General features: G+C 40.2%; 1 protein-coding gene across 12 annotated transcripts in view; it reads left to right on the top strand.

Moving 5' to 3' along the window:
- mapta (microtubule-associated protein tau a) overlaps nucleotides 1–21718 on the top strand; it is a 52115-nt gene extending 30397 nt beyond the window's left edge. For 8 of the 12 annotated variants that reach the window (XM_079260892.1, XM_079260893.1, XM_079260888.1 and 5 more), the window contains 12 exons: nucleotides 524–552; nucleotides 3367–3507; nucleotides 3755–3818; nucleotides 3921–3959; nucleotides 4178–4422; nucleotides 8849–8941; nucleotides 10822–10914; nucleotides 13497–13589; nucleotides 16561–16642; nucleotides 17358–17464; nucleotides 18762–18922; nucleotides 21572–21718. In XM_079260892.1, coding sequence (XP_079117018.1) covers nucleotides 524–552; nucleotides 3367–3507; nucleotides 3755–3818; nucleotides 3921–3959; nucleotides 4178–4422; nucleotides 8849–8941; nucleotides 10822–10914; nucleotides 13497–13589; nucleotides 16561–16642; nucleotides 17358–17464; nucleotides 18762–18922; nucleotides 21572–21590 — 1166 coding nt within the window. In that variant the 3' untranslated portion in view covers nucleotides 21591–21718. The remainder of the gene's footprint in view (nucleotides 1–523; nucleotides 553–3366; nucleotides 3508–3754; nucleotides 3819–3920; nucleotides 3960–4177; nucleotides 4423–8848; nucleotides 8942–10821; nucleotides 10915–13496; nucleotides 13590–16560; nucleotides 16643–17357; nucleotides 17465–18761; nucleotides 18923–21571) is intronic. The other 4 variants (XM_079260897.1, XM_079260890.1, XM_079260889.1 and 1 more) reach the window with 4 other exon arrangements.
- The last annotated feature ends 252 nt before the right edge of the window (nucleotides 21719–21970 follow it).

Below are 21970 nucleotides of genomic sequence, written 5' to 3' on the forward strand. Positions count from 1 at the left end.
CAAACCTCCACAACCAGAAAGTCTTTGGTGCCGGTCGCTGTTTTCAAAGGTCTGTTTGCTGTCATGTTCACGAGTTCAGAACCAGCCCTCCTCAGTTCATTCCTTCCACTTCTTTGATTTACAAAGCAGCTTCCGCTCTTTGTTATGCAGCACTCTTTCTCCAAATGATTTCTCCGGACGTTAACTTTGACTTGAGGAGAAGCTTGTTGTCCTCCCTCTTCACTTTAGCTTTTTGTTTCATCTCTCCATCTTTGCCCACTCTGCTGGTCATGCAGCCCAAAAAGCCACCTCCTGGCCGCGCACGTGCACTTGGTGTCTACGAGCGTCACTTTGCATGCTGCATAATCATCACTTATTTTTCACTTTTTTTCTTTCATTTCTTTCATATTTTTATTTTCAGAGATTGTGTTTAGACACACACTGAGGCAAACACACCTGCTGCACCTGAATGGATGTAAACCAGAAAAGACAGATGTTAAAGATGTTCCTTAAGCTCAACTTTGCTTCTGTTTTCTTTCTACAGCTCAAGCAAAGACGGATAACGGAGATAAGGTATAAGACCAGTTGTTATTCAAGTTGTCTGCCTTTTCTTAAACGGATGCTGTTTAAGGATCGTTCTGGTTTTTATCAGACCTCTAAGGTAGTGACTTGCTGCAGAGTCGTGTGGCTGTTGCTTAGTGGAAATAAAAACCTGTAAGTGTGCAGTGTTTGGCTCTTTAAGTATAAGCAATCGCAAAACCTTCCAGAATTTGTGATGTGGGCTGGAACTTGCACTTAATCCTAGTTTGTCCTGGTTTTCTAAGGCCTTGTTCACACCACAACGTTTCCACTGAACATTTTTTTAAGAAAAATACATTTACATAACAGCGGAATGACAACTGTCGCTGTGCAGGGAAAAATGCTTATAGGACCGGAAAAGATGTAGTGTGTTAGCCAGGCCTCCAGAAGGCAGCGAGGCTTTACGACACGCCCAGATGTGCACCGCATCCTCATAAAACCTGGAAACACAACCAAACAAGAGAAGCGTTGCATGCAAGCGGCAACCTCCGGCAGTTAAAAGTGAAGCCAATACGGAAGTTCATAAAACTGCAGTTCCCCCTTCATCCACTAGGGGCTGCAAAACAGAGCAAATCCCCATAGACTCCCATGTTAAAAAGACCAACTTCACAGCAGGAATAAAAATGTTTACAGCAGAAATAAACATGTTTACAGCAGAAATAAACATGTTTACAGCCTGGTTCAAAAATCCATTTCAGGTTTAATATGTCATGTTTACCTTCATGACAACTGTGGGGGGAGTGATTTTTTTTCTAACTCGCCCGTTTAATTTAATATCAAAATTTGGCATATTTAGGGGCGTGTCCTTTTGATTGACAGGTACCCAATCTCCCGCTTCAAGTAAGAAGAACGTAGAACAACCGCGGTTTTTAGCCGGTTAACAACGTGACTTAGCTTTGATCCGCTTACGTTTGTTAGCTGGTTAGCTCCTGTTATCTCTGGGTTAGTGCGGTTAGCTCTTAGCTACAGGCAGCTCAGAGTTCGCTCAATGTCAATCATCCACCATGACGCTCACAACCCCCCTCTCAGCTCCACCTCTTTGCCCATATTTGTATTTTCCGGGTGAGACAACACGCATGCCCCTGCCAAGATGGCGATGGTAGGAACCGCCCACCGAGCTTCAACTCAGCTCTTCAGAAACCTATGGGTGACGTCACGGAGGCTCCGTCCATCTTTTACATACAGTCTATGGTTGCATGCCAGCTGCTGTCTGTTATATGTAACCTCTGCGTCTTTCCTGAAGTAATAAATTTTCCACCAGAAACAGAGTTTGCTTCAAATGACCAAATACATTTTAAAAAATGCAGCAGCACAGACATGACATGAAGGTCGCCCATTGTTGTGCTTTTTGTGGGTTAAACAGGGTCAGAGTGCGAGGACTCCAGTTCCAGTTTACACCAACGTTTCTGGTTTTATTTGCTCCAAACTCCATAATAATGTAAGCAAGAGGCCAGAGTGGCATTTTACTGTCTCCGCTTCATGGTGTGAACAAGGCCTAGGGCTACATCAGATTCATCTTTTAATTAAAATGTGGTTTTTCAGGGCTGCGCTAAGCAAGAGCATAATACAGAAAGTAGTGGTCACAAACCTGAAACCAGTTGGCTGCTTACCATAGGACAAAATGGACAAATACTTCAGAATTGATTTGATTTGGTAACATTGACAATCCAAAGTACACAGCTTTATAGCCAATCCCAAATCAAACTAAAAAAAAAAAAAGGATGTCAAATGACATGCACACTTAAAAAACAAACAAAAAAGAAAATTACTATCTTTAGCAAAAGGGCTAGCAAGAGAGTCAAGAGTCTCCAACAGTTCACATATCGCCGCATCTTTCTGATTTTGCCCCCCAAATGGCAGTAATATGCTATTATTTGCTATTAATATGCTATTATTATTTCTTGGGAGTCAAAATGGATTAGCTTAACTAGAACCTGTAAGCTGCGGCTAGTTAGCTTAGCTAACGTGTCAAAAACATATATTCCCCATAAAACTACATACTTTTATTGCTTTTAAAAAAATACAATTTGTAATGAGCTGATTAGTAGATTTAGCTTTCCCATGTTAGCAGAATTCAAACTATGCTAAAATAACTATAACAAAGAAAGGTAAATAGCAAATCTTGTGTTTTGCTTACAACTATTCATTTTTGTTGCTGTTATCGTGAGATGACAAGTCTATTATTCTGTTATGTTAAGATCACAAGGCTTGTTTTCATTCAATAAGTTAATTTTTGTCATTATCTGACGAATCTTGCCTCTGTTTTACTTGCTGGTTATCACAAGATAACCAGTTGGTTTTCTGGAGACCACAAGGTGAGCGTGGCGAGCTAAATATTAGCTGGTTAGCACTTATTTGGTAATGGTCACATTTGATCCAAATTCAGGTCTACTAACAAAGCACAAATTACTGATTAAAAGAAAACAATCCATGTGATCTTTTTATTATCTTGAGACACTGATGTGAACATGTTTGCCAGTCAAAGCCGACTTCAGCTTCTGTATTGTATAACTCAAAGACAAGAAATCATCTCTAAAATATTTGTTTTTTTCAATGCAAGTGTTTTTTTTTGTTTTGTTTTTTTTTACCTGTAAACACATTTAAATAGGTCTACTTTTCTACCTTCAAAATAGATTTATCATTGACTGACAGGTTCAATCATTTAAAGCAGCTGATTTAAATCAAAATGATCCTTAACTGTCGTATATATTAAATAATTTCACTTTCATTTAATTCATAATTTTTGTTTTATGTTTGTTTCATTTGAGCATTTGTTTTTCCCATTAATTTTCCCTCTTCATCACAAAGACTCAAACTACCACCTCACCAACCTCTTTCCTTAAAAGACCATCTGTTGTGGCCAAAGGCAACAAAACGCATGCTTCTCCCCGAAACGGCCACAGCTCCATCCCCATTAAAACCAGCAGCCCAGGGCCCAGACAGCCCGACGTAAGTACAGGTCTAACAGCAGCCTAGTGCTTAGACCTGAGCTCAGTTCAGGTGCCTAAAAACTGTGGTTTCCCACAATTCTGCTGTTTAAAGATGACTTCTGTTTAAATGGGTCCACCTTTTCATTAGTAAACATCCATTATCCATCCAGAGTCTCCTGAATTATGCTTAAATGGGAGCAAAGACAACTTTGACAACCAGCATCGCTGGTAAAAACTAATGTGCTGTCTACTTGTGTTATTTTCAGAGCGCTGCTGGTGCAAAATCTCAAACCCGGGGAGCCAAAACTCCTGTCAAAACCGCTCAATCAGGTACGAACTGAAGCCATCTTTGTTCATTTTTATTTTACTTCTTATTTATTAATCTAGGGGTAAGATGTAAAGAATACTCATGATGTCGTATTTTTGATACAGCTAGTGCCAAGAAACCTCCCACTCCAAAAAATGACAAAGGTAAAGCAGGAAAAAATAAAATATGCAGATCATTAGAGATTGCTTCCAGCCTCGCATGGCCATAATGCCACAGTCTGATCCTCTGGATCAAACTTGGTCAGCTTTTAGCCAGTAGAAATCCTGGTTTGCTTTTACTTTTGATAATATGTGTTGTTTTCCTCACCTGTGGGATGTCATGGTTCAAACCTTCTAACATGTTAACGCTCTGATTGCTTAAGATGCCAAGAGTGGACAGAGCAGCCCCAGTACCCCCAAATCCCCTGCTAGTCAAGCACTTTCTGCAGCTGAGGCCAACAAAGTGAAGAAGATCGCAGTTGTGCGTTCCACTCCCAAATCTCCGGGCTCGCTGAAGAGCCGCTCGCCGGCTCCTTTGGCCGCTGCAGCACCACTGCCTGACCTGAAGAACGTTCGGTCCAAGATCGGCTCTACAGAAAACATCAAGCACCAGCCTGGAGGTGGAAAGGTAACCCGACACAGAGTCCACTTCACTGACTTCAGCTCACAAGTTGAACTGTAGGCACACTGCTCCCAGCCGTTTTTCCACTGTATCGTATGCCTCATTTAGACTTTTCTGTTTTTCCACAGTTGGATTTATCTATTTTTTAAAAGTATCATTTTTTTGGTTTATGTTCATGGCCAAATTAAAAAGTTTTAATAACCATTCCTGCATCTAGGAAAAACATCCACCGTTGCTTTATCTATGAAGCAAGAAACAGCTGTTTCAAGTAAACGCTGTGCAAATTTCTGGCCATAGAGTGCAAAAACGGGGACACGTCATCGTTGTTCCTAAATATCATATCCAAAGACTTAAAAGAGATTATAAAGCATGGTGCTGGCATGAGATAAAGAGTGATGTTTGTGCTTCGTTTCCACATAGTTTTGTGTCTGAGCAAAATATAAACTATGCCTGCAATGTTAGTATAAAGCTGAGAATATACTGTCTTTTTTTAACCTTGCATCTCTGTGTTCAGTTCATTATGTTGGTTTTTCTAATGTTATTTTCTTATGTTTCTGTTTCTTACCTTGAGTCTTTTCAGTGTGTTCATTATCCATTGTGTAATTGTTCACATACTTGCTTTTTTTGCTATGCTTATTACCGGAGGATTCCACTAGGGGGCGCATTAGCGAGCTCAGACCTGATAGGGTAGCTGAAAGCAAAACATGGGCAGGTTAGTATAATATAACATGTAAATGTAAATGTCAAAGAAACACAATAGTAAATCAGATTATTCGAATGATTTGATTAAAAAACTATCGATTAAAATTCTCATAATCAACACTTCGTTTAACAAGAAAAGATAAATCAAGACGTTTTTTCTAACTCACCACTTCCGGTTTGTAAAAGCTACTTCCGGTATTATCTGTAGGGAAATGAGAGGCAAGATGTGATGAAATAAACAGAGAAAAGCAAAAAAGCTAAAGAAATTATGGAGCCAGACAGTAAAAAGAGTAAAAAAGGGCCAAGTTTGGGGACATTTCAGATTAAACTGTAAAGACTGTAAAACAGAGCTAAGCTAACATGTAGCATCTCCGTAGAAAGCACCGGAAACTTCCGGAGCGAGCTTTGAGCTCTGGTTCAGGAACGTGAATCATGACTGAAATGAAGATGAAAAGATAAAAAATAAGCTTTTAGTTGAAGCTGTCAATTAAATATCGCATGGCTGCTACTGGTAACAGCAAGTCAGTGTTGTAGCGGGTTAAAGCAAGCGCTAACTTTACAGTGACATTATGTCCAGATGCCTCTCGCCCAATGATCGCTGAGAGAGACTCCAGCTTCCCGCGACCCTAACCTGGCACAAGCAATGAATGGATGTTACATAATGTTACATTTAACATTGTAAATGTTGACAACAGAATTTAACCCTTTAAAACCTTTATATTTTATTCTGTAATGAAATGCTAAGTAATGTCATTACTGTTGGAAATATCTATTTTTACTGCCCTGTTTATTGTCAGTATAAAGAGCAGCAGATGCAGATGAAGTTGAATACATCAGAGTTTATTGTAGTTTATAAATATGCAAGATACCTACTTTTGTTTAACTGTAACCTTTTTGCATTTCTAAGATAAGGGAAAAAGCTTATCTGATTAATCAGTCCATTATTGTGCCATATTAATCAGTTATTGACATAATCGCTGCAGCCCCACTGTAGATGAAACATCACAATCAGCCTTTGTTGCCAAGAAAGTTTGAACATACAAGTTTTTCTTAGAGTGGTGTGCTAAAACAAACCAACATAAATGGTATTTACAGGGCTTGAAGTACAAAAGAATAGTCTGTATGCAACATTAAATACAGTGTTTAGTGAGAAAGAGCAGTGATGGAATCAAGGGGAGGAAATGGATAAAGACAATAAATGAGACAATAATACTGGAAGAAAAACTAGTGTATGATGGGTTATTATGGAAGGTAGCTATGTCGTTCTCTGTCTTATAAACATTTCATAATTTTTACCGCTGTTACATCATGTTCAGTCATATTGGTGCCAACACTGCCCCTAGTGGTTACTTGCGTATTGCAGCTTGCGAAAATGTAGCGCTAATGTCCGAAATTGTGCACAAACGACGCATCGAACAAATGCAAAATCTGCCAGGCAGCTATAATAATCATGCGTATAAATGATTAAAAGATATCACATTTTTTGTGTATGGAAATAACTTTTACAGATAGATGAAAACGTCTCTGCAGCCGCTGTAGAAAATCAAATTTTCAGCTTTTCATCATATAGTTTTATATTCAGAGCAGATGATGCAGTAAGTTTAGCTTTCTGCTCTGCCAGTCTTGTGTATGAAGTTGCAAAAAGATTAATGTGTCCCTTTGAATGCTCCTTTTTCATAAAAATCTGTTCTCACTGCAGTGATCAGTTTAAGTTTAGCTTCATTAGCCTGTTAGCCAACTCTGGTTTTTCAAGTTTTAACGCAACTTCAGACCACGAAAGAAAAACGCCTCTTACTTATCTGCAATCAGACACCTCTAAGGTCCAAATCATCTGCTGGTTGACTTTCATATGTACACAGACTTGTGTGGAAACGGGCCTCTACCTGCTTTTAGGATGCAGTAAAAACTAACTGAAACTGTCTTGATGGAGTACTATTTGCAGACGGCATCAAGAGATGGAAAAACGGCGTGGAGTTTTTAACTAGGCAGCCAGTATTTGCGAGGACAGCTGCTCTGGAAGTTGGCCGAATCGTAGTTGCTGATTTGATGCTTGACAAGCAGATTCACAAACTCTTACCTCATTTACCAGCTGATTAACATGGGTGTCCTAACTTACCTGCTTAAGAAGGTAGCTTTAATGGCGTCCTGTGGAGCTTTTGTTTAAATTTAGCCTTTCTTACCAGAAGTGATGGTTTGTAAAGTAAAATTACACCTTTCTGGTCTTTTCCAGCCCAGTCTCCCCTTCAGTCTTCTCCTTCAGATAGAAACCAGTTTGAGTTGATTAAAGGAAAATAGAAAATAAAATAGACTCCACCTTGTTAGCTTTGAATCAGCCAATCAGAATCCTCCAGCTTTAAGAGCAGCTGTGCCTCTGAGAAATGTTTGAACCATAGACCGAACAGGAAAGATGGACGGAGCCTCCAGCGGTTAAAAGTGAAGCCTATGTGGAAGTGCATAAAACTGCAGTTCCCCCTTCATCCACTAGGGGCTGCAAAACAGAGCAAATCCCCATAGACTCCCATGTTAAAAAGACCAACTTCACATCAGACATACCCGCGTTTACAGCAGAAATAAACATGTTTACAGCAGAAATAAACATGTTTACAGCAGAAATAAACGTTTACAACCTGGTAAAAAAAATCCATTTTCGGTAAATAGATCAGGTTTACCTTTATGACAACTGTGGGGGGAGTGAATTTTTTTTTTTAACTCCTCCGTTAAGAAGTAATTTAATCTCGAAGTTCGGCAAATTTAGGGGCGTGCCCTTTTGACAGGTACCCGATCTCCCGCTTCAAGTCAGAGGAACGTAGAACAACCGCGGCTTTTAGCTGGTTAACAAGGTGACTTAGCTTTAGCCCGCTTACCTCCGTTAGCTGGTTAGCGCCTGTTATCTCCAGGTTAACTCGGTTAGCTCTTGGCAACAGAAAGCTCGGAGTTCGCTCGATGTCAATGATCCACCATGACGCTCACAGCCCCCCTCTCAGCTCCACCTCTTTGCCCATATTTGTATTTTCCGGGTGAGACGACACGCATGCCCCTGCCAAGATGGCGACGGTAGGAACCGCCCACCGAGCTTCAATTCAGCTCTTCAGAAACCTACGGGTGACGTCACGGAGGCTCCGCCCATCTTTTCCACACCTGGCCTCCATTAAATGAATCCAACAACAATCCAAAATTTATACAGTCTATGGTTTGAAATCTGTGTATGTATTTCCTGTTTTAATCTTCAGTATGATATCACTGTGTGAGCATGTGAGTGTATTATTATGTGTGTTTATGTTGTGTGTAGCAGAGGTTTATTTTAGCCTTAAAGTGCTGCAAGTCTTTGTTCTAATTTTATGGCGCTTGCAGTCGCGTGTCAGATACTCTACGATGAAACTGAGGGTTGTATGTTAAACAGAAATCAGCTGAATTTAGAGTTTATACAAACAAAATGTTTGTTTTAATGTTAAAATAGCAGCTAGAAGGAGAGAAAAATCCCATTCTCGTCACTATACTTGCTTCTGTTTTGTCCTGATGAATTTGCGACTGGTAAAAGAAACAGGAAAACCAGTTTCAGGACCACTACAGTTTCAAGTATCTAAAGATGATCCTCCTCCTCCTCATTCTGCATGCATCTACACAAACCACCACCAGCACGAGTAACTCCATTTCTTCCACGCTTCACAGCTCACACATCAAACCCATGTTTATGCTCGAACTCTAAAAGCTGACATTTTCATTTTTCCAGGTACAAATCCTTGATCAGAAGTTGGACTTTAGTACTGTGCAGTCTAAGTGTGGCTCCAAAGGCAATATCAAACATGTACCCGGTGGAGGCAATGTGAGTAACTGAGGGATGAACTCAACGCCAGATTCTTGAGTTTCTCTGCAGTTATGACCATTTAAATCAAGTCTTGATTGAAATGGATCCATAATGATAAAGTTCCGTCTTGTAATTGATCCCCATGCAACAACACATGATCAGAAATTACTAACAGGATGCCTACATTAATGCACATTTAGGTTGAACTCTTATAATTCGAGGTGCAGTTTGCAGAGAGCAAGCTTCTTTACGTGTGTCAAAGCTAGCATCTGTAGCATTTGTTTGATAGACGAGACTCAAATCGACCAAACTAAAACCTCTGCATGCTGTAGGGGCTTCTGTGTTCGTCCCTCTTGGCTTTTAGGAGTCAGCTGTGGCTTATCATTGAATTGGAGCATTGATCTGCAGGAACTACCGTGTTCTGATCTATTTCTTCAGTAAGAACTTAAAAAATCAGGATTTATTTGGATTAGAGATGTTTTCAGGCTCCTGAAACAACTTTTTGTTTTCTTACGTATCAGTGAAGCTACGATGCTGATGTGGGCCTTGACTCTGAGGCCATTGATCTCCAGTGGAAAAGGGTGAAGGTCTTCCTCCTCTGCCTCGTCCGGATCGTTAACTCGAGCGGTTGCAAGTCGGAGAGGGAGCTGGACCGATACGTTAGAGCTTTAATGAGGGTGTCACGTTGGTTCGGAGGTCAAAGCTGTTGATTTACTGGTCCCAGTACTTCACCAGTGCCATGAAATTCATGTAGCGACCTGCGACTGGGGTCATCCTTAGTGGAGGTTAGAGGAAACCGTTCAGGGGAACTTGGAGAAAATCAGCCAAGGTGGTTCAGGCAGTCTCCCATCTCCAACTGGGAGGAGACCCTGGGTTCCCTGGAGAGACTATACATCCCATAATGGTCTGGGAATGGTCTGAATCCACCAGTATGAGCTGGAGGGTCTCACTGCGGGGAGTAAAGTCTGGATTTCCTTGCTGAACTGTAGCTTCTGACCTGGTCTCCCAGTTGATGGCAGTTACTGGGATTTAACCTGAATTTCTGAAGCACAACTAAATAAAATATATAAATATGTTTAATATTAACATGTTTACAGCAACGTTTGGAAATCCAGTCCAGTCCTTCAGAGCTACGATCCTGCAGCTTTTCCATGCGACCCTTCTCCAACACGCCTCCCTGGCGGCCTCTGCAGCGCCGCCCGACATGCAGGAGGAACTTCAGATGTTAGTTTCAGGTGTGGTGGAGGAGGGATGCATCTGAAAGCTGCAGGACTTGGGAACTCCTGCGTTAGATGAACTCGTCATCTCACTTGAAGAAGCTTCCTTCCTGTAACGGAGGGATGGTGGGTTTTATGATTTATTTCTTTTCTTCACCTCAACATTTAATCTCTACAAAAGCACGCAGGATGAGACGGTTTTGCTTTGTTTTTTAATAAAGCTGATGTTTCTTGAGGTGTCACTTTTGCGGGAGTTGGAATGGAAAACAGGAGGATTCTGTATTTGTCTCGGTGAGAAAGGATCGTACTCTCGGTCCAGACGCCTTTTTCCCACGAAGGAAAGTCCAAAAGACTAAAGGTGTAAAATAAAAGCCAAGAGGGGTGTCATTTCCAAATGTTTAGATGTGGGGGGGAAACGGGGGGGAAAGCCCTTGAAAGCGTTTAGTTCTCAGGGTTTGTTGCTCTGACTGGGAGCTTCCCGCTCCCTCGGCGCCTATCTACCGCTCAGGCAGCTGGAACAAGTAACACAAACATGCAACGTTGCAGATGGGAGCTTTGACACTGGAAGGCCAAACACGCCGACCCCTCATCTGTTTTAACTTCCTATTTCCTCCCCTTGGGCTGACCCCCTCCCCTCCCCCCATTTATTCATTAAGAATTCGTCTTTCTCTTCCTTTGCAGGTCCAAATCCTCGATAAGAAGCTGGACTTGTCCAACGTCCAAGCTCGCTGTGGTTCTAAAGACAACATCAAGCACACGCCTGGTGGAGGGAAGGTGAGACGGCGGCATGCATGCAGCACAATGTGGCGCAAACACCCCAGAGATGCTTTCTGTTTGTTTCCTTCACACTTGATGACTTCCTACCATTACAGCAGCGTCTGAAGGTACTTCTGAAAGCCGGGGCTTGGAGAAGAGTCGAGTCTTTAAAGCTTTTTTTCCCCATTAGGAGCATTTGGCTCAGGTTTTCCAGACAGCGAGCGTTCTGACTGCTGTTTACTGCAGACGCGACGCTCTTCACATGAAAACAAATGTTCTTTTTACTGATCAGGTAAAATAATTCAGAGGTTTTCTGAACTGGACAGAGCGAAGCTGTTGGACGTCGGCCGCCATCACCGCCCCTGCACCGTAAAGCTCACGCTGTGTGAAGTTTACACACCCGTCTGATGTTCTGTGAGGGAAAATCTCTGAAGCGAGTTTCGTTCTGAAGCTTCTCCTCCGTCTTTAAGCAGCTAGCGGGGCTTGACGTTCAGACTGGACTCGTTCGTGTTCTTGGTGTTTGTTGTGCCGATTTTGAGACCAATGTGCATGTGGGTAGCAGGTGGGCAGGAGCGTTATCACATATCCACCAACAGGCTCCATATTAGCGCTGTTGCCTGTTTGTGTTTGATGGCTGATGGATTGGACACATTTCCATCCCCAGTTTGAGCTCACTTCCCGTTAGTGGCCTAACTGGACCCACACTGGGAGTTGATCTGGGATCCCACAAGCATTCTGCATCCAACTGATGCTCATGTAGACGTACAGCATTCCCAGCATTCCCAGCATGGCTTCTATTTTTAACCCGCTGAGGCCCAGATGCACATGTTGGCCGAAGGCGGCAGATTTCCAACACAAATGTCTGAATCACCACAATGCCGAGATAATCAGGCTGGAAAGTCACTGCTTTTAATCTGGTGGGTTTACTTGTTGTCAACAGAAAGTTAAGCCTTATTTTTATCTCATGTTTGTGCAGTTTGGTGAAATTACTGCGAGTATTTATTCACAGTTCCTGTTAGCACCCCCCCCCCCCCCCCCCCCATACATACCAAAGAGCTACGACACATATTGTACCTGTTTTCATCTGGATGTCAGACGTCCAACAACATTTTCAGTGTTTTGCAATAAATTCAGACTTTGTTCTTAATTTCATCCTTTCCAAAATGACTGAAAAAAAATCTTTAGAAAGTAAATTTAGCTTAAAATTGAACCTTCAAGTTTTCATTAAACAAATGTTTTTGACTTTGTTGATTTAATATCAGTATAAATCACTAAATGAAATAATGTGAACATAAAATACTGCACATCAGTTGTTTTCAACCATTTATTTGTTTTTTGCCGTTTTACTTTTTTATTTATCAAATAAACTTAATAAATAATAAATTAGGAAGTTAATATAAACAAATAAATAATAAATATTTAAATAAAAAAAGAATTCAGTTGTTTTGAAAAGTCTCATTTTCTCTTTTTTCTGTAGGAATTTGAAAGTTTTGCTTTTAGATGTTTATACCAATAAAATGAAGTAAAAGTAAGAATAAGGAAGAATAAATCACATAATCATCATATAATACAATATATTTTAAAGAATTCAATGGATTTTGTTAAATTGCTCATTTGGGTTTTTCTGGATGTCAAATTTAAACATGAATTTGGTCAATTTAAATGATTTTATTTTTTTTTATTTTGTAAGTCAGACTGGAATATTGACTTTGATTAATCATCTGAAATTTATTTTATTTATTTATCACTGTGAAAAACGGAAAAACTGTGAAAGTTTTTCCCGTTTCTTGCTTTGGTGATTTTTATGAGTAGCATGTTTTTTATTTAAGACGGGAATTTGTCGCCGTTTCCACCTCGCATCTTGTTTCTCCTGGTCTTTTTGTTTTCTGCTCAGTTTGAAAACCTCTGAAACATTCAGTCGAACGGCAGCTTAAAAGCCAAAAACAAACGTTGGAAGTAGGGCTGGGCGATATGACGATAAATATCGTCTGCCGATAGAAAATATCTATTGTTTCATCTGAGGCTCCATCGTTTACGCCACCAAAAAAATATATATATATATATAAACAAACATGGAGGAAGATGGTAGCAGACGTGTTTCAGAGCAGAATAATTCACTAAAAGATGAGCAGCCAACCCAAACCGATGATCTTGTTCCTAAAAGAGGGAAATTTCTGTCTGGATGCGGTTTGGATATAAAAAGACCGACGTGGAACCGACAACAGACTAGCTCACAGTCCCAACAACGGACTCCGACACAACTAACTCATTTTATCACCTGTGGAACGTCATACAGCCATAGTTCCCCCAGATGGAAGGAGGTCCCTGCTGCTGTTGCCTAGCAACATCTGACACATAACTGATGGCTGACACAACACTACACAGTTTATATGGTTATGGGGATATAAGATGAGCTGAATCAGGATATGAGTGTTTAGTCGTATCGCCCAGCTATAATCTGACTTTATGTTTTCAACACGAGTCCTTCCCCCAGCTGCGGCTCGCTCCCGCTCCCCTCAGCGTCTCTCCATCTCTGGTCCTCGTTGCAGCTCTGCTTCCTGCAGGATAACTCTTTCTTTCCTCGCATATCGACTTTCCAGGTTCAGATTCTTGAGAAGAAGTTGGACTTTAGCAATGTGCAGTCCCGGTGTGGCTCCAAAGATAATCTAAAACATGTTCCCGGTGGTGGAAATGTGAGTAAAAAGAAGCGGAGTGGCTGCAGCTGTTCTTACTGAATGCATCGTGGTGACGGAGCAGGAGTGCACGAAACCTCCTGTCTGTGTTCAACCTCCTGACGCTCCCACCTGTTAACACCTGCTTTTAACCCTTTTCTCACTGACGACATGAGCGTTTCAGAAACCTTCCTGAATCTTCCTGGAAGATGTGTTGCTCATGTCCGGATGGAAGCTTGGTGTTTCCACCCGAACTGGCCCTCAACCTTCACGCATGAATCCTCCGCGTGGCTGTTTCCGCTCCTTCCTACGAGTAGAAAACATCCTGATACTCTGATGGTAAAGTCAGCTAATTGTGTGATAGAAGTGTCTCTGCTGGGGGACAAAGCGTCTCTGTCCTCGTCCTCTTCACCAGCCTGTCGTCCTCGTTGCCGAGGTGACCTCAGCGCAGAGAGACTGAGCGCTTTCTGTATCCATCCGCCATCGGATGAGGTCACTTCAGGCTTGCATTGTGACGCATGGATGAGGAATATAACTTTATCTGCAGTCGTCGCCTGCGTTGTTAGTTAGTAAAACACGACTAAACACTTCCAGGCCAGGATGATACCAAGAGGAAAAATCTGCAAACGATGAAGAAAAATAGTTCAGAAATCAACACGAAGAGAAATGAAAGAAATGTGGAAATAAAGAGATGCAGCGAGCAAATAATGGAGATTTTCACATGTTGCTTTTGACATGTTTATAAAACATCTCGGAGTCAACATGAAGCTGAGACTCGAGGGATTTTCTCAGCCGTGAAATCAGACTCGCAGACGCCGCTTTCTCCAAGTGATTTAGGACGGAACATAGAAAAAATCTCTTCGTCAAAAATTTTTTCACTTTAAAAATGAGCTTCAGTGAATATAAATCCCGTCTTCTCTGCAAACTTTCGTGGAGCTGAAGCGTAAAACAACGAAGTTACGAAGGTTTTAGCGACGAGACGGCGAGGCGTTTTTCACTTTGGCTCATTTTGACACCATCTGTGAAAAATTAGATTTTATTTTAGTATTGAAAGGCAGAAATGATCCAACTTAAAAAGCCTAAAAAAGTTGTTTTAAACGCACCAGCGTGCGCACGGTGGTGGCTGGGTGCACGTACGGGTCGGATACTTCTGTCTACAATACTTTGGCTCTGATTGGCTTATAGGTATGATTAACCAGTAGAATTACGCTGACGTCATCATCAATCTGACCAATCACAAACAGCAGGGCGGGAAATGTTTGTGATGCAGAATGATTGACAGTTGTCGTCGTCCAATCAGACTCATGTAAACGGGAAGTTGGGATTTCGGATTGGAAACTGTTTCCAAAGCATAACGGGAAGCATAGTTGCGACTAAATGCAGTTTCGTCTCCATGGATACCAGTTTTGGAGGCGATGGCAACGGAGAAAAACTAATGTGACCGGACCAAAGATGGAAGTGCAGCTAAGAAGCAGCAACATGTGACAAAATATTAAAGAAAAAAGCTTTTCAACAAATGAAAAACAAAAGATAAAGCTGGAATTTTGTATCTAATATGCAAACAAGTCTGGAAAGATTTTTATTTTTACCCACAAAGACCCAACTTATGGAAAAATGGTTAAAAAGAACTACAATTTTTTTTTATATGAGGTTAGTTGTCTCTTTAACAAAAGTAAAAAATGAAGTAGCCCCATTTTTAGGGATATTTACCATTTATTACCAGATATTTTGAATTTTTTACAGCTTTATCTTCGGCTTTCTGGTGTCCATAAAGGAGCAGAAGACAAAAATCAGGCTGTGTTCCAGGATTTTAAGCAAAGTTTCACCATAAAGTGAAGCCAGATGTCCCAGAAACTGCATGTATGTCACGCTGGGTTCATAGAATATTTTACTTTTCCTTATTTTTGTTTGGTGGTTACAGCTGATGCTGTAGGAGCAGAAGCAACGCACATTGCAAAATACAACCAATACAACCTGAAAAAATAAATAAATAAATTCAGTAATAGTGAAAAATGTACCAGAATTTAAAAAAAAGAGAAAATGGCCTCTGAGAAACAGTAAATGCAACACGGAAAAATATAAAGAGCTTTAAAAAAAAAACCAATAAAACAGTAAAAACATGAAGAAGAAACACTGAAAAATGTGTAAACATGCTGTAAAGTAAAAGACGCTGGACAGCCTCCTGTAGGAGCAACAGAAACCGTCAGCGCAGAAACAATAGAAGTTATTGATAAATCTCCCAACTTTTCTTTTTTTTTTATATATATAAAAAAAGGCAACAGAGAAGCAGCAGAGACAAATAAAAAAGAAAATGTTTTATTAAATAAAAAAAAAAACCCCAAATATAAATGGGTTAAAAGGAAACAAAAAGCTGAAAAGTGTGTAAACAACGTAAACAAATAAATTTGGAAAGATTATATTATGAACTGCAATTAAAAATGCTAAATATTCTAGAAAAACTATTAAATAACTAAATAAATCCAGCAGTTCAGGAAAAAAAGATAAAAGGAAAAATAACATGATATAAATTATTTAAAAATGCATTTTAAAATATTTTCCTGTTTTTATTTATTAATCAGCTTCTCTATTTCCACATTTTCTTTCATTCTTTCATTATTTCTTCTTTATTTTTGCTTTTGCAGATTTTTTGTGCCACTCGTCCCGTCATGCAACCAGAAACCAGGAAAAGTCAGGACACTTCTGAAAATGCAAATAATAAAATACATTCATCTACGTTGCAGAAACTTTCATCAACGTAATTTTATAGTAGAAACGTGTTTTTTCCAAATTAAATTATTATTTTATGGAAACATTTTCTGCATTTTAGCACGTTAATCGCCTGCAGTCCTGACCAGTTCCTGACCAGCTGCCTTGACAGAATCTGCATTTCCACAGTGTCCCGACTTTCCCGGTTTTTGGCCTTTTTCCCGGCTCCCCGCCTGAACGACTGCATGCAGAGCCGCTTTCACTCCATCTGATTTGTCTCCTGCAGATTCAAATCGTGCACAAAAAGATTGATCTGAGCAACGTTACATCGAAATGTGGATCCAAGGACAACATTCGTCACAAGCCAGGTAAAAAAAAAAAGGTTGTAGAAAAGATTTTTCTAGATTTAATCCATTTAAATCAGTGACATTAACTTTAAAAACACTTGTTTTTTACTTCATTTAAAATATTTTATACCAAACTTTCCTTATTTGTTTGATCTCTCACATCAATATGTACATGATAAAAATGATTTATTGTCAATTTATCATTATGAATATTTCATATTAACCCTTTCATATATGAATTATTAAGAAGTGCCACATTTGTGTTTTCATACAATTATTTACTTCTAAAGACACTGCTGCTTTTTTATTTTATAATCAAATTTAGCTTTTTATTTTTCAATCTCTTTATATTAAAATATTCATAAAAAAGCTGTTTTTATATTTTATAGAATGAATATTCTATAACAATATCCTTTTCTTTCCTTGTTTTAATGAAATTGGGTCATTAAACTGTATGTATGTGAGTGGCAGTGTACTGAATGACTCACTGAAGCAGTAAATATATAAATGTACCATCCTTGTCCATGAATACATAATAAAACATCTGGAAAGAGGCTTTTTCTCTGCATGAAAGGGTTAAAAATGAACCTGCGCGTCTGCTGCTCTCCAGTGACACCTGGTGGCCATTTCAGGCGCTGCAGCAGAAACTTAAAAAGATAATAAAACACCAGTATTTATTTTTTACAGTGTTGTATTTTAGCAAAATACTCAGACTTTCACCGTTTCTCTCTTTCAGGCGGTGGAAATATCGAGATCAAGAACGAGAAGCTGGAGTTCAAAGTTCAGTCTAAAATCGGCTCTCTGGACAACATCGGCCACGTTCCTGGAGGTGGACAGAAACGGGTAAAAGCATCGCTGCGGCGTTACGACGTCACATCCGAGCTCTGCTGCAGTTTTCTTTTCTTTTCTTTTAGTTTGTCAAACACAAAAAGCCTTTTACTCCCTTTTAGTTTGTCTTTCTTTCACTTTGCTCTGACTGGGTCTAAAAGTCCTTCTGCCTCTTTAGAGGGAAATAAAACGTCCTGAAAAATGGTCACATTATTACTAAACATGCATCCAGGTAGGAGTTCTATTACTCCAAACAAAAGGCAACAAAACCGCTGATGGTAGACAGAATTCCTGATTTTAATACGATCAAATGAAACCAGTTAAACACTGTGATGGGCAGACTGGTTCCTGCACCATTAACGAGATGAAAATGCATAAATGAGATCAGCTGGAGCTTTTATCATCTGATCGCTGAAGCTTCTATTGGATTAAAATCAGGAAGCGTGAAAGGAGTAAAAGTTTAGTGATTTAGTGTTTCAGAGCTGAAAAGTTTGTTAAAAGCAGCGTTTTAGTCAGAAGAAACGCTGCAATGTGTGACGACACGAGCAGAAGTCCTGATCCTCTGCTTCCTGTGGTGGGGATCAATACTTCTCCAGGATTTCTGAACATCGTTTGGTTTTTCAGTCCAGTCCTACCGGACCAGATCCGACCCACCTGACTTGGATCTTTAGGTCCCGTGTTTCCAGACAGCCATTATTTGTTCCCTTTTCTTCACTCGTCCAGAAAGGCAGAACAGAATGAAGACGTTTCAGCTGCAACGAGCTGATTGACTGATTTAAAGCAGTTTCTCAGTTCCAGCCCCCCCCCCCCCCCCACCCCCCCCGCTACTTTAACACTGCTGAATGAAATAAAGGATCATTAACAGGCTGCAAAGACCTTCATGAGGAAGTTAAATGATCTGACTGAGGTGCTTTGGAGGAGGATCAGCCTAAAACAGGCAGGGGGGCCTGAGGACTGGATTTGAGAAACACTGATTTAAAGACAGCGGCTCGTTTTTCCATCAGGTCACAAAATAAAAAATAAACTCATGAAAGAACTTAATTTAAAAGTGAAAACAGGTTGAAATGTGAAGATAAATCCAGTATTTTCCTCTGAAATGTGTTTATATAGGATATTTCAGTCCAGTCAGACCTAAAGCTGCAGTAACATGACGACTATCAGGCTTTCTTCCTCCTCTCTTCAAGCTTCCTCATCTTCATCATTATTTGCTGTTTTCATTTTTCATGTTTTTGTTGCTTTTTTTTATTTCTGTTGAAACCATTCGTGTGTTTTTGTTGCATGCTTCTCATTTCCTCTCCGGGCTCATCTGTAGCGCGAGAAGGGGAAGGACACAGAGGGGAGCGTCTCAGACAGCCTCTCCATCCCCTCCCCCATTGTCACCCCCCCCCAGTCGCCTCAGACTGTCCCTTCAGCACCCGTCACACCCATCCTGACCAACCCCCTCATAAAGATTGAGGACTCCTGTAAGTACCTGTGAGTCAGCTGCAGCGCACGTTTTCTAAAAGCTTTAACTTTCAGGTGTTTTTCCAAGCTGATGAGGATTCAGCAAACTGGTGTCCAGTCAGACCAGTAATCAGACCAGATCACCTGGAAGTAATGAAAACGCCACATTTTCCTGTTTTTAGTGCAAAGAACGAAGTTCCTTATAAAGACGCTGCATCTGGTGACGTTTCAGAAAACTTTGTCTGGAGACAAATAAGGTTTTACACATTTTAATTATTTGGTTTTTTTTTATTTAAATTGATACTGTAATTATACTTGTATAAATATACTATATATAAAACAATAACTAAATGTAATACATATGTATTTCCTTTAAAAGTAATTTGCATATTTGTTAATGTATTTTTAAAAACTAATATGTAGATATGAACTTCACATATATTAAATATTTTATATTTATTTTTTTGTTTATACGTTGAGTTTTTTATATTTTTACATTTATAGATTAATTTTTATATTTATCTAACACCTCTTTTATATTCACATTTTTTTGCTTATTTTATTCAGATATTTAATTCAGATATTTACACGTACCTGGCATCTTATAGATCATAGATAGATCAATCATTTAATGGCAGCTATGTAACACTGACAAAAAAAGAACTTTTCTAAGTTTCTAAGTTATTTTAAAGGCACATGCGTGTACATTTCCACATGCGAGTAGTAATCCTTACTTTAAAAGTCTGGAAATGTTTCAATCAGTTTAATTGATTATTATCAAACTTTTAGTTTTCACTTTTGCTTAACAGTTTATTTGGCAATTTATTATGAAAGAATTAGAAATAAAAAGGTGAATCAGAGAGGATGTGATGGTTTCTTCGGCTGCTAATCTGGTTCTGCAGTTACACATGTCGTCCAGCAGAGGGCGCGCCAAGCCATGCAGGATTTAATTCAGTTTTCTGAAGAAATTATTATTTTTGGGAATTATTTAAAATATTTAAACACATAAATTAGACTTTTCTTGCTAAAGGGTTTGGCAGATCATAAAAATAAAAATAAATCAATAAAATACATGTAATTACATTTAACTAAATTAATCCCAAAACGTTTAGGTGTTTTACAACAGGCTGTAAATTAACGGGTGAATTTGATGAAAAACATTTCCAGTTGAACCAGTTTGACACCAGTTCCTTCACTTTTTACTTTCCAACAAGATTAAAAGTGAAACGTTTCCCGGTTCATTCCTCCAGGATCATCTAAACCGGTTTCATCTCTTCTTGTCTTGTCTCGTCTCGTCCCCGCCCTCCCGCCGCCAGAAATCAGAAACCTTCACCTTCCGTATCCAGGGCCGGATTAAAAGTGTACAGGCCCCTGGGCCCAGAGTGTTCCAGGGGCCCCCTTTCCCACCGCAACATTGTAAAATTTCTGAATGATATGCTGTGAAACCACATTTCTAACATCTCTCAGCCAGTGGCTGTAACCAATAGCAACACAATGGAGACTGTGGTGTAACTATCTGGCTTTTACATACATTTTGATGTCCAAACTGCGGGTATTTTCCCTACCTGGGCCCCACATGGGCCCCAAGTGGGCAGATTTGACACGACATCGTGATAAAAAAAAAAAAATACGGCTTGTATATCTGCAGAGCTGCATGGGACGGCAAACTGGCCGGACAACTGGAGGAACTGGTGATGAGATGAGGGTTAGGAACCTTCTGAAGCGAAACAGGCTGCTGGATCGGACCCCAGGGGGACCGTGTAGCATGGACGCTTTAACTGCAGAATCCGGGTTGTAAGACGAGCTGAATGTTGGATGTTTTACTTAAACAAAGATTTCCTGGAAAACAACTAAATAGCAGCGTAAACCAGTTTTTATCAGGAAGCATTAAATACTGATGTGATGGAGGTCGTTTAGGACACGAAAAGCTCCGCTTCCCACTTCAGATGCTTCTGGTTCAAGTTTCTGACATCAGATCCAAAATGAGAAAATTTTCAGTGATATTTGATATGGTGGAGCGACTTTGTTTCTTTGTTTTCTTCCATGCAGACACTTTGTCTCGTCGGTCATCCATTTCTGAAGACGGCTGCGTTTCCATCAGTTTTTGGCTCAATAAAAACCATATTTCTGACATTTTTTATGCTGTTTAATGTTTTAGTTCTTGTAAAATATCCTGCAAGATTTGACCAGAATTGCGGTGTTTTCCAGGTTGCGCTGTTTTCCACAGTCTCTCCGAACCTTTATCCCTCATTTTTCTTTCTAATTCTCTGTAAAATTCTGCTTTTTGCTGCCGTTTGCCTTCGAGGACAGTAGTTACACCTTTAGTTATATGTAAGAAGATCTGCGTCTCCTCCTCCGTCCATACACACCGCTGCATCTTCACCTGAAATGAACTGGTCATGTGACCCCCTCCGTCACATCCAGTGAGAAAAGGGTTTCCATGACATTTTTGTGACATATTTCTCTATGAAAAACCACCTGAACGTTTGTTTGTTTAAGCTACTTCATTCTGACGCATCCCCAACTGTTCGTCCGATGCGTATCTAGCCTATTTTCTGTGAATAACTCCAATAAAAAGATTAAATAGTTAAAGATAAAAACTGCTCGTCTCGTCGTACAGATGTGTAAAACTGATCTGAATACAGCGATGTCTGACCCCCTCTTTCCATCCAACCGCAGATTGAGAGCCACAAGCTGACCTTCCGTGAGACAGCCAAGGCCCGCACCGACCACGGCGCCGAGATTGTCTCCTTGGAAGACTCCCCCCAGCATCTCAGCACCGTGTCCTCCTCTGGCAGCATCAACATGGCCGACTCTCCACAGCTGTCCACGCTGGCCGACCAGGTGTCTGCCTCTCTGGCTAAACAAGGCTTGTGAACGCGCCCCCATTCCAGCCTCCACCTCCACCACACGACCATGTAGAGGAGCTGTGATGCCTTCCTTGGTATTTTCACTGGACTTTTATTTTTTTAAGCTACCCATCACTATTTTGTCCTCCACTAACCTTTGAAACTACTCGAGACGTTGCCATTAGAGGTCCTGCGGGAAAAAAAAACCCAAACAAAAACAACTAGAAAG

The sequence above is a fragment of the Telmatherina bonti genome (assembly GCF_933228915.1).
Source record: "Telmatherina bonti genome assembly, chromosome: 21".
Classification (NCBI taxonomy): domain Eukaryota; kingdom Metazoa; phylum Chordata; class Actinopteri; order Atheriniformes; family Telmatherinidae; genus Telmatherina; species Telmatherina bonti.